The 17,040-nt window shown below is 52.5% G+C and overlaps 1 protein-coding gene across 2 annotated transcripts; it reads left to right on the forward strand.

Moving 5' to 3' along the window:
• Positions 1-7,978: 7,978 nt before the first annotated feature.
• RPN1 (ribophorin I) lies at positions 7,979-16,521 on the forward strand. 2 transcript variants are annotated; one of them, XM_074602609.1, is made up of 11 exons: positions 7,979-8,342; positions 9,215-9,279; positions 10,846-11,152; positions 11,668-11,877; positions 12,809-13,001; positions 13,316-13,415; positions 13,682-13,820; positions 14,021-14,140; positions 14,622-14,867; positions 15,923-16,148; positions 16,251-16,521. In XM_074602609.1, the coding sequence occupies exons 1-10, from the start codon at positions 8,112-8,114 to the stop codon at positions 16,103-16,105; spliced, it is 1,794 nt and encodes a 597-aa protein (XP_074458710.1). In that variant the 5' UTR covers positions 7,979-8,111; the 3' UTR covers positions 16,106-16,148; positions 16,251-16,521. The 2 variants fall into 2 exon arrangements, with proteins under 2 accessions (XP_074458710.1, XP_074458709.1); XM_074602608.1 differs by having other exon boundaries at positions 8,063-8,342; positions 15,923-16,521.
• The last annotated feature ends 519 nt before the right edge of the window (positions 16,522-17,040 follow it).

A 17,040-nucleotide genomic window follows, 5' to 3' on the forward strand; every position in this document is an offset into this window, starting at 1 on the left:
AAATACCAGCTAATTAATTTTTTACAGCTGCGTTGGAGGTATGACGGGTAATTTCGTATGATTGTTCTCCGTACTCAAGTGGAGAAGATGATCCATGGAGTGAAGTAACTTCCCTGGGGCCAGAGTGAGTCAGTTACTTTGTCAGATCTGGGTCCCTCTAAACACGGACGTTTCTGAAAGGTTTTTTAAACCATAGGAATGGTATAAAAATAGGTACAGAGGGAGGTGCACACAGCCAGCACAGAACTGCACAGGCCTTTGCAGAACTGGCCTTTCTTCAAGAATCAAGGTTTTGTTAAAGCAGTGTGTTACCAAAGCAGCAGGTTCTGCGAGCTGTTACCAAGCTCAGAAGCCTTCACAGTGAAGGTCTGGTGTGCCTGAGACCGCTCAGCTCACGACACTAGTGGCTTTGAAGCCATGGGGACCGGCAGGGCAGGACGGTGGCTGGCAGTGCCTGGAACGCTCTGCAGGACCCACAGGTTGCGTGCCACGGCTCCTCTCTGCACGGGGCACTGTACGATGGGGCGGACCCGCCACGTGAGCTCTGCAACCAGGCATTTTGTGGCAAAGGTGGCCCTGTCATGCTGTTGTTGTACCCAGAATGTGTCATGGGACAGGAGCCTGGTTGCCACGTGACCACTGTGAGCGGGACACTTTATGGGACAGGTGACTCGCATGTCGCTTCTTCCTTAGCAGTGAGTCAGCGCCAAAAGGTGTCCCAAAGATGGCACTCTGTGGGTAGGAACCAAACTGGCTGCACGCATGATGCTCTCCGGGATCTGCAGGTCCATCCTGGATGCAAAGGGTCAGGGATTGTCTACAGAGGCCCAGGGGGCTCTTTTAGGATCCTCCTGCAGCGTGATTCCCTCCTCAAACACCAGCGACCTCTCAGCAAGCACGGCATGCTGCATATTAGCTTCAGCTCTATCTGCCTCAACTCTTTCAAGTCACAGATTTTTCGCAATCCCCTCTTGTCTGCTCTAAAAGGAGAAGTAAATTCTGTATCAATGGCAACCATGAGAAGCCTGGATAATTTTGAGTGCATGTTTTCGAAGAGGGTGACAAAGATACTCAGCCTTGAAGGATAAGGGTGTGTGGGCAGTGAGGTTTGCTTTGCTTTTATCTTGGACAACACTTTTCAATGCCTGGTGCCTCAGCAGCTGCATTTTTGACCCCAGGGAATTATGACTCACTGTTTGCAAATCCCTGAGCCACCAAATTGAAGGTATGCCCCACAAAGCACAATCGCCTAAACCTGAAATGGTTATAAGTGGGTGTTACAGCTTCAATTACTCTGTTCTAGCGCTCGGGGCTGGCTCCATATCCCTGCCTGAATTTCTGTCAAACAGAAAACAGCACCTTTTACTTTGTTTAGATGAACAGGATGTCTCTGGGTTTGTGTCCTTCAGTGAAGTCCTCAGCCAACCTGAAAGTAATCAGGCTACAAAAGATGCGTTATCCCACCTACACCAGCACAACGCCAGCCTGAGGAACACCTGCTCTGCCCAATCTGCACTCCTGCCCTCTGCCAAATTGCTTCAGACACCCGGGGCTGGCCTGCTGGAGTCCAGGGCAGAGGCTGAGGCTGCCTTTTAGCTGCTTTCTGGGTGACCTGTGTGGGGCTGCGCGCTCCACTGCCTGCCATCCTTTCTGCTGGAGTGGATCAGTTCACCGAGCAATACCTGTGACTTGGGGAAAAACAATGCAAATACCGTAACAGGCATTTCTTAGCAGGCAGCGAGGAGAGCTGTGTGCGAGGAGTCTGAGACCCGCCAGTAAAGAAATGAATAAGAAAGAATGATCTTTTATCCTCCAGTATCTTTTTTTCCTTGATCATCAGTGTTTTTCTCATCAGGAAAGAGCGTGTGCATTCACCGCTGCAGACCAGTGCTGTTCACAGAGGGTTAACGCTCTCTCTTTTTGGGTCACACATCAAATAGCCTGCGGTGGGAAGGAATCACCAGCAGCCATCTGGCAGGGCACGATGGGTTTGTCTCTGGGGAAGGGGACGCTGCGGACCCCCACGTACACGCATGCCCAAGGTCCTTGAACAGCCAGGCTTGGGTCAGAGGTTCTGATTGAGCCTGGCAGGGCCACAGGGGCTGCCTTTGCAGGAGAAATGTAAATCCCAGCTGGTACTTTGTAGAGCATCATCCAGGGAAGTCCCTGCCAGCAGATTCCAAAATTTAGTAACCTGGTGAGAAATCTGCATTACCTCACAGCAAGCGCTGCGCAAACACGAGGCTCCTGGAGGATGCAGAAGTCACAGCAAGAGCTGCCAATCTGCAAATGACCCCCCTCTTGCTGCTGTTAGCGGGATCTTCAACTTCCCACTGTTTGTGGCAGATCCTGCAAAACCGAGGCTTTAAAATCCAGGTTTAAACTCTACGTGAACAACGGGCTTCCAAGGTAGATACACCAGCAAGTGCTTTCCTTTCCAAAAACAAGCTGAGAAAGAGGATGCATGCAAAGAGGATTCCATGCGAAGATGGAAACTCAGTTATTGTACCGAGAGTGGCCGGTGACGCTTCCTCGCTGGGCTTCACTGACACTGAGGACGGGATGGTGGCCCTGGGACTGACGGTGCCCCTGGGACTGTGCTGTTCTGAGGTGGGTCCTGGCCCCACGTTTGCAGGACCTTAAAGGGTCAGAAGGAAAAATTCAATACCACTTATCTGAGAGATCGGGCACTAAATCTCACGGTCCCATGGCACCCGAGCACCGCATTACTGCACAGCCCTTCTTTCACCTGGAGGAGACACGTGCCACCTCTCCCCGTCTGTCACCCCAGGGACAAACGCCACCTCCTGCAGCAACCCCAGGAGATGCACTGAACACCCCAAAGCCTGGCAGGCTGACAGGACAGCGATGACACCGGGATGATGCAGTGAAGCCTGCTGATCCCTGCAGCGGACCCCCGTAAGGCGCTCCGCTACCCCCGCAGATGTGGGTGACTTTTGCCCATCGCAAACAGCCACGGGATGCAACCTCATCCTGGGGTTTCTGCCGAGAGCCTGCGGGAAGGGAAGCGGGTCCTCCCTTTCATCAGCCGTTATTACTGATGTGAGAGCTGCAGTGAATGGGGCGGGAGGCGCCGGCAGCCCCTGGCAGTAGTTTCCCCCCCCCCCCGCGGGCCCGGCCATTGCCCCCCGAGCGGCGGGCAGCCCCTGCGCCACCCGCGTAGCGCACGCTATTCGCCAAGGGGCGGTGCTACGTTACCGCGCTAGCGCCGGCACCGCTCCCTCGCCGCTCCCCGCCTGCGGGGACCCTGGGCGCCCCCTGGCGGCGGCGTGCGGACAGGCGGGGACACGGCGGGCGGGGAGCGGGGGCTCAACACAGCCACTCTGCAGCCCAAGGGTGCGACCCACCCGCTGCCCAGCAGCCAGCATCGCCCCTCTCTGCCCATGGCTAGGACCCCCAGCCTCCTCCTCCGCAGCGTCCCCGCCCCCCCGAGTCTCTGGAAAGGCAGCATTTGTCTTCTCAAACCCAGATTTGCGCCACACGCCGCCTCTGCCTTTGCAGTCACCAAAGGCATTTTCAAGGTGCGGTGCCACGTGGACAGGCCATTTGAGGGTTGGTTCGAAGCGGGTTTTTTACCCAGGTCCTGTCTGCACTGGGAAGTACTAGAGTGGCAGCCCCAATCGCAGCCTAATTATCTGACACAGTTAAGCCAGCGCTGTTCCCTCCATCCAAAACATGCTCTGATCCTGTAACAAAATCCAGACCCACCCGAGCTGAAGCAGGTCTCCTCGAGTTGGGCAACATACCCGTTCCTTGCTCAGGCTCTACATTTTAACCACACACATAGCAGATTTCTGCCATTAGCAGCCCACCAGCGCCTGTCTATGGCAGTTTCCAGTAAGCTTTAAAAACAGAGTTAAAAGCACTTTTTATAGTGATGAAGTGTCCTTGCTGCAATTTTTGTCATCTCTGTTACAACAATACCTGTCACATAGGGGTCTCGCCCCCTTACAAGACTCACAGACATTCTCTCGTTTTCTTCCAGCAGGTTTTCCTGTGTGCTGCCCGATGCTTCGTACAATTGCTGTCCACAGACAGTTTTCTCCATTAGTTTTTCTGAGTCTCATGGCCTAAGGCGGGAAGGAAAACAGATTTATTTTTTTTAAAACCCCGGAAGAAATCATGTTAAAGAAAGGTGAACATTGTAAGGGGGGCTACTGCAGATTCCTGAAGTAACTTGAGGAAACCCCAGGGGAGCAGCCCTTGAGCAGATGGTGCCTGTTAGTGCTGCCTCTGTGCGAAGGCGGAACATGTTTCCAGGGCAGCCCAACAAAGCGCAGGAGCTGAGCCCCCAGCCAGCCCCCCACCCGGCCCACCATTCCCCTGGAAATCACAGACGAGCCCCAGGCAAGAACCACAGCGTGTTTTGCTTGGCAGAGGCTCAGCCTGAGTTGTGCTGACTAGCTGAAAAATGAGGTTGTAAAAATAATGAAACTGGAAGGCTTCTTTTTTTTTTTTTTTTTTTTTTTTTTTTTTTCTTTCCAGCTGCTTTTCGAGGGCCGTAGCAAGGCTAAGTAAACTCTGCCATCACTCAGCCCGGTCGTACCTGCGCTCTCGTGGCTGGGAACTGCAAAACCTCGCTCGGGATCGAACACAGAGAGAGAATTGTCCTCGACTTCCCGCTGGCAGCCAGAAGGCTGCCGTGATTTTACAGGCACAGGGTTAAACAGTGAAACACCAATAAAGGCTGAAGCACAGAGTTTTATCCCGGTCATCGCGACAGCCACATGCCTGTGCTTTTTTCGGGATCGCTGTTAGATTTGTACTAAAATCTCCAAACTAAGGTGTTGCCAGGATGACTTCTGCTACACATGCACAGCCCTGTTTAATATCTCCTGCCCCTGACCCGGCCTCCTCAGAGAGCAACGCGTTATATCATGGTCCCTGTGTATTCCAGGTGCAAGCTCCCTGCTGGTATGAGGATCATCGGGATAAATCCTGTTCCCTGCTGCTACAGCCTTCAGTGTGCTCCTGTGGTCACAGCCAACCCGCTCCTTCAGGAAAACAACTTCTCCTTTCCTCCTTGAGAACAAATTGCTCTGACAGATGACACGGCTCTGAGTTTGGCATCAGCCCTGTAAAAACAGAATAGCATAGGGTTTTTCCTGGGGTTCTGTGCATGGCTTATCCTGCCAGAGGCATTTATTAGAGCGCTCTCGTCCCTCGGTCCTGGCAGACGGCTGGGCTGGCACCGGCTCCACTGCGGCTGTTCCTCTCCCTCTGCTTGGTGTCCCTGAGCGTGACATGTTCTCTCCACAGCACGTCACCTGGAGCTAGGGCATTACGCCAGTGCCTGGATGGCAGCGGGGTCTGGTCACCGCTCTCATGCTGCTTCCCGACCCGCAGCTCTCTGGGGCATCACTGCTGGAGGGGGACATTCCCTGCAATGGAAGAATTAAAAAAAAAAACAAACCAAAACCCAACATATAAAGAGAGAAAAATAAGTGTCTGTGGACTCCTGGCTCTCACTGCTGCTTGGCACCGGCACTGGGTGGCCAGACCCACATGCAGCTACCTGGGACAATTCGGAGACAGTGGCTGGCACGGGCCCTGCAGCGCTCCTCGCCTGCAAAAACGGCCTCTCCCTGCTCAAACACTGCCCACGAGCTATCCATGAGCTTTCCCAGCCGTCATAGCCAGTGCACCCAGCCAAGAACCCTGCGGTCCCTGTGCCAGCCGTTAACTGAACCCATGCACGGAGGAACAACAGCCTGGCACCGGTGTGCACCCGCTCGGTGCAAGCTTAAAGGTCTGCACAACATGCCGGGAGACGGGTTGGCAGAGCCAAACTCATCCTTGAGTAAGAAGCCTAAAGGCAGCAGCTTTTCAACCCAAAGATAAATTTAGGCTACATGGTAGGGCTGAAGTCTTGGAACAGACGCTGCGCAGGCTCGGCATGGCTCAACTGTCACGATTAGAAATGGATCCGAACCCGGGGTTAGTATATAACAGCCTGATCCAGAGCTCGCCAGGGGCTGGGATGGGTCAGATGTTGAAACTCGCATTTGCCAGCAAGCTCACATCCAGGCTCTGGGCTGAACCCATCAGAGAGCAACCTTTGGCTTGGGATGTAACAACTGAAGCCCAATTATCTCCAGACACAAGGGGAACATGCATTTATTTCTTTCCCTCCCTTTGCCAGGAGAAATTGCCCTGAGGGAGAGAGGGGAAATAAAGGCTGGAGCTGTGCGTGTTATTAAAGATGCAGTCTGGAGTTCATTTATTCCCTGTGACACGGAGGCTGGGGTTGAAGGAAGGACAGTGACAGACACTCCTAGCAGAGGAACTTTCCACAGCAAAACCAACCCAGACAACTGGAGGGAGTCCCCAGAGGCAGCACTGCTGGGCAACCTTAAATTAGAGCCGCCTGTTTCGCTCAGCCCTCCATGTTTTGCGGTTGTTTCTCCCTGAACCTGCCTACCCGGTTCCCGTGGCCCCATAGCCCAGCTCTTTGGAGGAGAGGGCCAAGATAAACATGCTTTTCCTGGAGAGCAGAGGGACCGGGAACATCTCCTTAGCTGGAAGGATGAGGCTAAGGCGGTGGACACCCACCCCTGCGACCATCTCCCGCTGTGCTGCTGGAAGGTAGCCCCGCTGTCGCCCAAAACCGCGAACAAACTACCCGCTTGTGCTAGGATATGCTCACGGGGCCAGCTGCCAGATTCACAGGTCTGACGCCTAAATCAATCAAAGGGAAATCGAAGCCGTTTGCCAAGAAAATTTCCATGATAGGAACTGGGGGGGGAGACAGTGAGGGGAGAAATGGAAGGCCAGGTAAGAGGCGATGCTGTTTTGAACGTAGCACACCAGGAGACATCCCATTTTATTTAGCCTTTGCCAGGAGGCTGTTTTGACTCCAGATCCAAACTCGCAACAAATTTAGGAAATCCCCTTCCAATACTTGGCAATCCCGGGCCAATTCAAAAAATTATCTTCCTGACTCATATTAAGATCTTAAAGAAGGGCTGAGTCCTGGATCGCATTATGCAAACATGAAAAGTCTGTTGTCCCACAGGGCTCACAGGCGAAAGCACCGCTCCGGCAATCACGGCAGACAACATCCGTTCCTCACTCTTATCTGCTTTAGATATTTGGGCATAAAGCATCAATGACCTCTTCTCCAGTCACGTGTTAAACCACTAACATTTTCCTTTCTCCAGGTCTCTTTACCTATCTTAGTTCAGGGCTGGTTATTACCGTGCCCTGGCTGCCTGCAGCGCTCCTACTCTGGCATTGTTTGGCTGTCAATTATCAGCCGCTTTTAGCAAAAGATCTGGATTCAGCTTAAAATCTACTTGTGCAAAACCTCGCCTCACAGAGCAACAGCGCTCCCCATGCCAGCGAGACAAACCGTCCCAATTTGTGCCTCATTTTGTAAAGGAGACGCCGTAACCCCATCTCCAGTGCCACATCCCAGCGCCGCCCGTGCTGACTGCCCTTCTCCGCTGCCGGCCCGTGCCAGGTGCTACCATCAGGCTTTAAGCTTTTGGCCACTCGAAGCCACCGCTACCAGAGCCCGGACGAGAGCCGGCTTTGGCTAAAAATGAGGAGAAAACAGAGCCTCTTTGTGCAGCGGCTGGAGAGGAGACTTAAAAGCACGTGGATGCCTTAGGCGTCCCGGATTATTTGTTATAATTGCTTTTTGCTCTTTTGCAGGCCGCGCAGTGGTTCTCCACAGCGGGGCCGAGCGAGGGGCTACCGCCCCTCTGGCGCTTGGCTGGCCCCGAGGCCTGGTCAGGCCCGGGAGCCCAGCAGGGCCGCGGGCCCAGCCGCATCGCGGGAACCTCCGGCCCTGGGCGGCGGAACGCGGCGGGGGAGAGATGGTGGCAGCACCGGGGGAGGGAGGCGGCCACCCGGGGCTCTGGAGGGGCCGGGCCCGCCCCGACGCAGCCGCGCCTCCAGCCCGGCCTTTCTCCTCAGGCACTCGCGCGGCCGCCCTACCCCGCGGGGCGGGGGGGGGGGGGGGCCCTCGAGAGCCACTGGGCGCCGCCATCGTGAGCCTCCTCCCCTGGTGGGCGCCGCCATCTTGTGCCCTCCCCGTAGAGCGCGGGCGCCGCCATCTTGTGCCCTCCCCGTGCCGTGTGTCGGCCATGGCGGGGCTGCTGTGCCGCCTGCTCCTCTGCCTGGCGGCTGCCGGGGCCGGAGTCGGTGCCGACCTGCTGCTGGAGGAGGCGCGGCGCTCCGTGGACCTCAGCACCCACCTGGCCAAGGTCTCGGCCGAGCTCAGCTTGGCCAACGCGGCGGGCGGCGCGGCCGCCTCCTCCTTCCTGCTGGCGCTGGAGCCCGGCCTGGAGCCCCGCCTGGCCTACCTGGGCGTGCAGGTGAGCGGGGGGCGGCGGGGGACGGAGCCCCGCTCCGGCGGCGGGGGGGGGGGGGCGCGGCTCGGCCCGGGGCGCTGCCCGGGCCCCGCCGCCCGTAAGGGACACGTAGGCAGAGCGCCGCGCCCCCGCCGGGCCCGGCCGCCGCTTGCACCCCGCAGCGGTCGGGGAGAGGCTCCCCGCTGGCCGCATTGCTCCTCCACTGCCCCCGCAGCCCTGTAAATGATGAAGTTAGGGGTTTCTGTGGTTATACAGACCAAAGAGGGGGGGAATAGCTGAGGTGGGGAAGTCGGGGAAGCGATGAGGGAGGCGGGAGAGATGCTAATTCACGTCGTTAGTGCTGTAAGGAGAGCCCCTCGCGTGGAGTGGGGCTTGTGTCCCCGGCTAGCGCAGGCCTGGGGCTGGGGGTCCAGCCTCTTACCCCACGGGACACACAAGAGGGCTCTGCTAATCCCAGGAGTATTTGCACCGATCTCCTTTTTTCTTGCTGGCCGAGTCAGGTTCCCGTGGCCTTCTGGCTCCCCAGCCCCTGCAGAGAACATACAAGAGAAATCACCAGAGCGGTTCACAGAGATTATCGTTTGCACAAGTTACGGTGACTGTGCTGGTTTGGGAACCAGGCTGAGGGGAATGCCAGAGAGTGAGAGATCTGTTCTTGCGCACTGACCGCACTGCAATTTGTATTAATGAAAAACATTCTAAAAGGGTTTGTTGGGATTTTTTTTTTTCCCCTTTAAATAAAGTAGTTCTCTACCAGTTTGTACTTTCTGTGGGGCATCCCGCTAAAAAGTGGATAGGGACTCCATGGAGTTTGCCCTGGAGATGTTAAGCCTTTTAAACAGCAGCACACTGATCAGTCTGTTGTTTTTGAACAGGTGAAGGGTGAGGAAGAGGAGGAGAACACCTTGGAAGTGAGAGAGACTAAAGTTAAGGGTAAAAGGTGAGTGTTACCCTCTAAGGTCAGTACCTAGAGTTGTGCATGGGGGTTCCAACATCATCCTCATGGTGGAGCAGAAATAGCACCCCAGTCCCACATACCTAGAGATCCAGGAGTCTTTTTTTTTCCCCCGGAAGAGATCCACTCTGTACTCAGGCTCCATCCTGGGGTGCTACAGAGGCAGGGAACACAGTTCACACAAGCAGCCAAACCCAATTGCTGCAGCCCAAGAGGCCCCGGTAGAAGTCATTTCCCTCCCTCAGATGCTCTTTCCTTGGGAGATCACACACGCGGTTTTAGATCTCTGCACTGACCCCAGCACAAGCAGCACATACCTGCTTCTCACAGCCACCCATAGCTGCTAGTGAGAGGAGAGCCCTATGAGGGAGGGAATCACTCTCTTAAATGCAGCTCAGCTGCCTTCAGTGGGGGGCACAGCTGTGCTTAGTCTCTTGTACTCAGTGCCTTAAGTAATGCCCTGTTCCTGCATTAAAGGACATCAGGTAAGAGAAGCATTATAGCTATGGTCGTGCTCTTACCCATTGCTTCCTTTTGAGGTCTCAAATGATTGTCAGTGGTGATTACAGAGAGATTGTAAGCGCTCTTTGGCTGCGTCCCCAGAGCACCGCTCTTAGTCTACGATGTGAGGAGTACCACAGTGTGCTGGATGCTGTGGCGCAGCATGGGCTGTTGCCCGCTGCAGGGAGAGCGGATGCTGTCTTTTGCCTGAGGCTCTGCACTGCCAAGCTTGGGATACTGTGCATACGCTGCAAGACTGGGCAGGCGGGTGCTTTCTGAGCCGTGAGCGCTGAGAAATAAAAGGTGCTTGTAAAGTGGGTCAAAAGCACGGTGCTGCTGGGTTTCAAGAGGACAGTAGCTGTCGAGTTCCGTTGCCAAGGTAGACCGTAGTTTGATATATTTGGAGATCCTGCTCTTGGGCCACCAGGCATGACTTGAAGTCCATTCATTTCTGTCATCACCTCGGTCCATCCGGTGCATCCTTACGGGTTTGGTGAAATCTCGATCCTTTCTGTAGAATCTCAGTACAAAACCATCCTCATATTCTGGCTGTTCTGTAGTTTCAGATCCTGTGGGTAAAAAGCTGAGAATCAGCAGAATTTGTGGGAACAGGTGCTTAAGATGTTGTGATTTTTCTTCTGGACACTTGCACATGCTTCCTCTGATTCGGGTCATTCTTGTTATCTGGAGAAGAATGGGAAAACCCCTGCTGAAATATCTTTTATAAATACAGAACTAGGGAGGGGAGTGTGTCACCATTCCCCTTCCAAAATGGGAGCCAGGTGTTTTTTTGAAGCAAAGGCTGTAATTGTGCCTGGACACAGTTTACCCTGCACTGCCTCCTGTCCTGCTTCCCCAGTCCAGAGTAAGCACCACCCTCTGGGACAAGGCATCTCTACGCCTTGGAGGAGCAAATAAAATATTGGTCCCAATCACACACACAATACACGTGATATATGGACTCCCATCCACAGGGTCATGTTCAGGGGGTGGATCTGATTGCACTCTCAGGGAAGACCTCACATGACTTACCCATCTTCTCCCTTCCAGTGGAAAATTCTTCTCTGTGAAGCTGCCATCTCCTTTGGCACCAGGAGCCAAGGTCCGTGTTTCTGTTGAAATGGTTTTCACGCATGTCCTGCAGCCCTACCCCACCCACATCACCCAAAGTGAGAAGCAGTTCGTGGTCTTTGAAGGAAATCACTATTTCTACTCTCCATACTTCACCAAGACCCAAACAACCCGGGTCAAACTGGCCTCTAGGAATGTGGAGAGTTACACCAAGCTGGGCAACCCTTCTCGCACTGAAGACACGATTGAATATGGCCCCTTCAAGGACATTCCTCCATACAGCCAGGTAAACTGTGCAAAGAGGCTGTGGCTCTGCAGAGAGCATCTTGCAAACGTGGCACCTGCGTCTCAGAGGCTGGGGAGCGGGAAGCAGAAGCTTTTGTGTAAGAATCACAGGTCAAGCCTGAGTTAGGCCACGTGCAGGCTATGAACGTGTGTTCCAGCCAGGTGGTCGTGGTACAGACATTGATGGCTGACCGTTGCTTGGTAGTCACAGAGCAAACCAAGCCAGTTTGTGCATCGTTCTGGCAGGGGTGTATTTGTAACCGGGAAGAATGCATCTTTAGCCTCCTCACCGTTAGAACTCAACCAGACACGCGGGGTGTGACCTGTGAGTACACCCCAGGTACCCAGTGCCCTGTGGGAACTGGGCTGGGGTGGCTCAAACCTTCCCGTGCAGTCAGCTTCACCTCTCTGCAGAGCCTGTCAGGGAGGTTTCTCTGTGGGACATGGAGACAGGTAATTATGAGGGGAGGTTGCTCCTTACTTCAGTTCTAACAGTTTATCTTTTTTCCTTGTTAGGATACTCTGAAGGTGCACTATGAAAATAACAGTCCATTCCTGACCATCACCAGTATGACCCGAGTCATTGAGGTGTCTCACTGGGGGAACATTGCGGTTGAAGAGACGGTTGATTTAAAGCACACAGGAGCAGTGCTGAAAGGGCCTTTCTCCAGATACGACTACCAGCGACAGCCAGACAGCGGGATCTCTTCTGTCAAGTCTTTTAAGGTTGACATGTTGCCTTTTTTTTTTTTTTTTTTAAACTGTGGTTTTCCCCTTTCTTACATTCCCAGAGGGGAAAAATAAAAATACAGTTTTCCCATAGTGGGAATAGGGAATATTAATAAGGGAATAAGGGAAGATAGCTTTTGGAGGTAGAATTAGGAGGTTATATGCTTTGTTGCATCTGTTGGCCAAACAAACTGCATATACCAGGGCATGTAATGTTCCTCCACACTCCCACCCCTCCAACCTCAGGGACCTTCTAAAACACCCTTAGTCCCTGTGCTGACAGCTCTTCTTTCCATTTTCCACTGTGCAACGGCTGTTCGCTCTGTCCCCACCCTCTTATTTTCAGAGTTGCTTTCTCTGTCAGATCCTCATCATGTTGAACAGTATTAATTGGAATCTCACCCATTCATTCCTTGCTCACAAAGCACTCAACATGAGTTAAAGCTGTGGCTCTGCTAGACAGATGTGAAAAATATTACGTGTTTCCATCTGAACCAAAACCTTTCTCGCTGCTTGAAGCCTCCAGGATTGATTGTTGTAATTCTCCAAGGTGGTGCAGCCAAACAGAAATTTCATTTTGCGAAGCGTAAAGCCAGCAAGCTCAGTGAGCTAGGGCAGCGGGCTGGAGCGAAAAGGGAATTGCTGTCCTGGTGGGCACAATGAGATCCCTTGCTGCCTGGGATATTTGGAACTGGGCTGGAGAAATCACATTCATTTAGAGGCCAAGTGCTTTTAGCGCTGGCAGCCACTTCTGTAGCCGATTGCTTAAAATAGCACAATTTTACCACTCAGTGCAACTGAATGGCCATTTCGTCATCTCCCACGTGGGAGCGCAGTTTCTCGATCCTTAACAGCCATTATTGGTTTTGCCAGTTTCACTGGGAATAGCTCCCAGGTGATGCGCTGACTGTTGCTTCTCTCCATACAGACCATTCTCCCAGCTGCTGCTCAGGACGTCTATTACCGAGATGAAATCGGAAACATCTCCACCAGCCACCTCCTTGTTCTGGATGACTCTGTGGAGATGGAGATCCGTCCCCGCTTCCCGCTTTTTGGGGGATGGAAAACCCATTACATCATTGGCTATAACCTGCCAAGCTACGAATACCTCTACAATCTCGGTGGGTGGCACAGGGGAAGGGAGTAAGAAGCCTTCTTCTCTGTGTTTAAAGGTGGTTGCTGTACAGTAAAGAACTCAAAGCTGCAGTACACTGCACCTTAGCAACAACAGTTCTAGAATATGCAAATCCACCTTCTTTTCTTTGCTTCCTTCAGGTTTTTGTAGACATCTGTTTAAAATATACTTGAGTGAGCTAGTGCCCCCTGCTGCACAATGTATCCATCCGAATTCTGCTCTTCTGTTAGCAGCTGAGCTTCAAGGTTGCCCCTTGTTCTTTGAGGAATTGTAACCGCCCTCTGGTCTGCACTCTCCTAGGTGATCAGTATGCCCTGAAAATGAGGTTTGTCGACCACGTGTTTGATGAGCAAGTGACAGACTCTCTGACTGTCAAGATCGTCCTGCCAGAAGGTGCCAAGTAAGTGTCGTTACTCCTGGCTTGTTACTGCAAATGATGCTGGGTTGGTGGCAATTCTCCAGCCTGCTCTACCAGCCTGAGGACACTGAAACAAAACCATGACTGTGCATGTGGAGAAGACCTTGAACACAGCTTTGCTTCCTTTTAGAGTGTCATTTAAACTGCGTAATTGGCCTTGCGCTAGAGGCCACAGTTGGCCAGCCAAGTCCTAGGTTACATCATCTCAAACAGTGTAGAGTCATACAGGACTCTGGCTTTATCCACAGGAATATCCATGTGGACAGCCCGTATGAAATCAATCGTGCTTCAGATGAGCTTCACTACACTTACTTGGACACTTTTGGACGTCCAGTTATTGTGGCGCACAAGAACAACCTGGTGGAGCAGCACATCCAAGACATCGTGGTGAGTGTGGCATGTGTCTTTGCATGGTTTGCCTGAGCAGTTGCGCCTCCTCCAAATTCAGCGGCATGATCAAAACGCCGATATTGGGTTGTAGAAATAAATACCTGCTGGACAGCACAGCCAGTTCTGCTGCTGCCTGAGGAGAGTTCTCTCCCATAGCAATGCGGGTCATCGCTCAGTGTTCCAAACTTCTCTCCTAGGTTCACTACACCTTCAACAAAATCTTGATGCTGCAGGAGCCTCTCTTGGTGGTTGGAGCCTTTTACATCTTGTTCTTCACTGTGATCGTCTACGTGAGGCTGGATTTCTCCATCACTAAGGTGCAGTATGGTGAAGAGCCCGGTGGGAGCGTTAGTGGCTTACTCAGCTGATGGTTGGAGACTTTCAATACCAGTAATTCTCACTGAATTTTCCTGACGATTGAACATCTTACTGATGCTTAAGGGGAGCCCTGTTTTTATGCTGTCTGAGCATTAATACTCCTGCAGGGCTTGAACTGGTGTGCCAAGGCTAACCCGAGGTTTGCCTTCTGGATGAAAAGGAATCCATCCCTGAGAAGCAGGGATGTCTCCAATTCTCCTCCTGCAACATTTTGTCTTTTTGTTAAGCTATGTGTTGGACTAGGCTGAGTGCTGAAAGGTGCTTGCCCTAGTCAGTACTTGCACCATTTACCTAATTACTGACAGTTGACTTAATTGCAAAGGGAGCAGTTTCTGTAACAGTCCTGTGACAGGTTGCAAGCATGGCATGGTGCACATCAAAGATACGACTTCTTTGATCTTCCCATCTGTCCTCTTGCAGGACCCAGCTGCTGAAGCCAGGATGAAGGTTGCCTGCATCACAGAGCAAGTGCTTACTCTGGTGAACAAGAGACTTGGGCTGTACCGTCACTTTGATGAAGCAGTGAATAAATACAAGCAGTCACGGGACATCTCCACCCTGAACAGCGGCAAAAAGTCTTTGGAGACGGAGCACAAGGCCCTTACAAGTGAAATAGCCTCTCTGCAGTCTAAACTGAAGACAGAAGGTTCTGACTTATGTGATAAAGTAAGAAATTCTAATACTTTTTATTTAAGCTTTCCTACTCTGGGCTCTATGAAGTATTCTAGGTGAGTTTTAATGTGGGGTTTAGGTTCTGCAGCCTGTTGGTGTTTTTTTTTTTCCTCCTCTGAAAATGGCTCGGTCCCTGCCAGGGGGCCTGAAGATCAGTTTGTTCTTTTTGCAGTAATCTTGGTTATGCAGCCCTGTAAGTGCTGCTGGGGAACGGCTGCTTGTGCTGTTTCTTAAACAACCTTCGAACCAGCTGCATGGGTGCAGATTAATGCTTTTGTAACACAATCCTGCTGCTTCTCATTGAGCTCATGGCAGTGACACTTGGGCAAAAATGGAAACTATCAACACGTTATCAGTTCCGACTTTACTACTGACACCAGCCAAACCAGAATCTTCTCCGTATTTTTTTTTTTTTTTGTTGCTCATGTGAATTTGGCGCTGACAGAATTGTGGTAACACGATGCTCCTCAAGGGGTATTTCTCTATACCACGTTGAAAGCCATGGCACAGTGAGCACACACCCGCTAACCTTTCCTTCCTCCAGTGTATTTCAGCACTTACCTGGAACAGCCACTTGACCCCAAGCGAGGGACACATCAGTCTCTGATGTCCGTTCAGCCAACAGGCACCTTGCTTAATCTGTTATTAACTCAAAGAGTTGCTCTGTCGCTGCAGACCTGCTTCTCACACACCATTAACTGTAGGGACGCAGCTTCCAGCTGTCATAGTTGTGATTTAGCTTGAAGGCTTTAAAATCTGCCATTAGCCACTCTTTAATAGTCACTGCACCTCTTTCCTGTCAGTATGGCTCCTGGGTCCTCGGAGTCCCTTTATCTGCACTATTTAATTATCCATTCGTGAGATATTCGTCATAACGTGATGCCAGAGAGAGGTGATCGCTCAGAAGGCAAAATTGAGGGATTGGAGGTGTTTCCACTTGGCCCTGACTTCATTGTTTGCTTCAACTTTACCGTCTCTTCTATTCCAGTTTCACTGTAGGGATGGTTTTTTGTCTCCTCTAATATTCCCTTTATTTCTTACCCTGTAAGGTAAGTGAGATCCAGAAGCTCGACGGCCAAGTCAAGGAGCTCGTTCTGAAGTCCTCAGTTGAGGCTGAGCGCCTGGTAGCTGGCAAGCTCAAGAAGGACACGTACATCGAGAATGAGAAGATGCATTCCAACAAGCGCCAAGACCTGGTCACCAAAATTGACAACATCCTCGACGCGCTGTAACTCTGATTTAGTGACTGGGTGGAGGGGAGAGAGATGAAGGGAGGTGAGAAGCCTGGGAGTGGATACACTTTGAGCCAAAACTCCTTCCCAGCAAAATTGGGGGGAAAGTTGATGTGAAATGTCTGAAAGTATGTTTTGTTTTTAGATTTTTCTGGAGAGCCTGTCTGCTCAGCAGCATGTGCTGTGCAAGGGACCATGACATCATGCTGTTTGGCTGGATAACAGGGTTTCTTTACCAGAGGTGAGACTCAGCCAGGTTATAAAACAGCCTCGTGCTTTCAGTTCTCCCTGTATAGATGTGTCCTGACTAAACGCGCACAAATGGCCAGTCTGAGCACAGATGCACTCATGGCAAATCTGAATGTTGCATCTCCAGAAAGAATAAAAAGACGCCTTTGTTCTACTTTGAAATAAAACCGCCACTGCCTCGCCTTTCCGCGTTGTGCCAGGGTTGGGGGAGGCTGAGGCGCTGGTGCAGAGGGGCTGGGTGGCCCTGTCCTGCCCACGGCCAGGCAGTGCGCTTCCCTGGGGAGCAGAGTTCAGCCCTGACCGCTCCTGCCAGCTGTGCGCCTTGAAGGCAGAGCTCTGCCACCCTGCAGAGCCCTGACCCAGGCGGAGGAGAAACCCAAGCCCTTGTTTACCAGGGTGGTTTGAAGCTCCTAATACATAAAGGGCCAGAAAACGGCAGCTGTGTGTCCCTGCGCTGCCTTTCTTGCTGATGCCCTGCCCTGAGCTGCGGGTGGAGGTTTCTGCGGGGCGGGGGTGGTGCAGCCCTCTCCGTTGGGCATCCCGGTCATCCCGGTCACCTGTGGGAAGCACACTCGGCAGGAGACTGGGCTAGAACATGGATACAGCACAGAGTGATCTGAGCCACCCCAGAGGATGCTAGTGCCACAAGGTGGCTGTGCTGAGGAGGCGTGCCACAGTACCTGCAC

The sequence above is a fragment of the Larus michahellis genome, chromosome 10 (genome assembly GCF_964199755.1).
Source record: "Larus michahellis chromosome 10, bLarMic1.1, whole genome shotgun sequence".
NCBI lineage: Eukaryota > Metazoa > Chordata > Aves > Charadriiformes > Laridae > Larus > Larus michahellis.

Excerpts from the sequence above, each read along its gene's own strand:
- RPN1 (XM_074602609.1), top strand. The coding sequence starts at position 8,112 with ATGGCGGGGCTGCTGTGCCGCCTGCTCCTCTGCCTGGCGGCTGCCGGG. Across the intron at positions 8,343-9,214 it reads TGGCCTACCTGGGCGTGCAG|GTGAAGGGTGAGGAAGAGGA; the intron begins GTGAGCGGGGGG and ends GTTTTTGAACAG. Across the intron at positions 11,153-11,667 it reads ACATTCCTCCATACAGCCAG|GATACTCTGAAGGTGCACTA; the intron begins GTAAACTGTGCA and ends TTTCCTTGTTAG.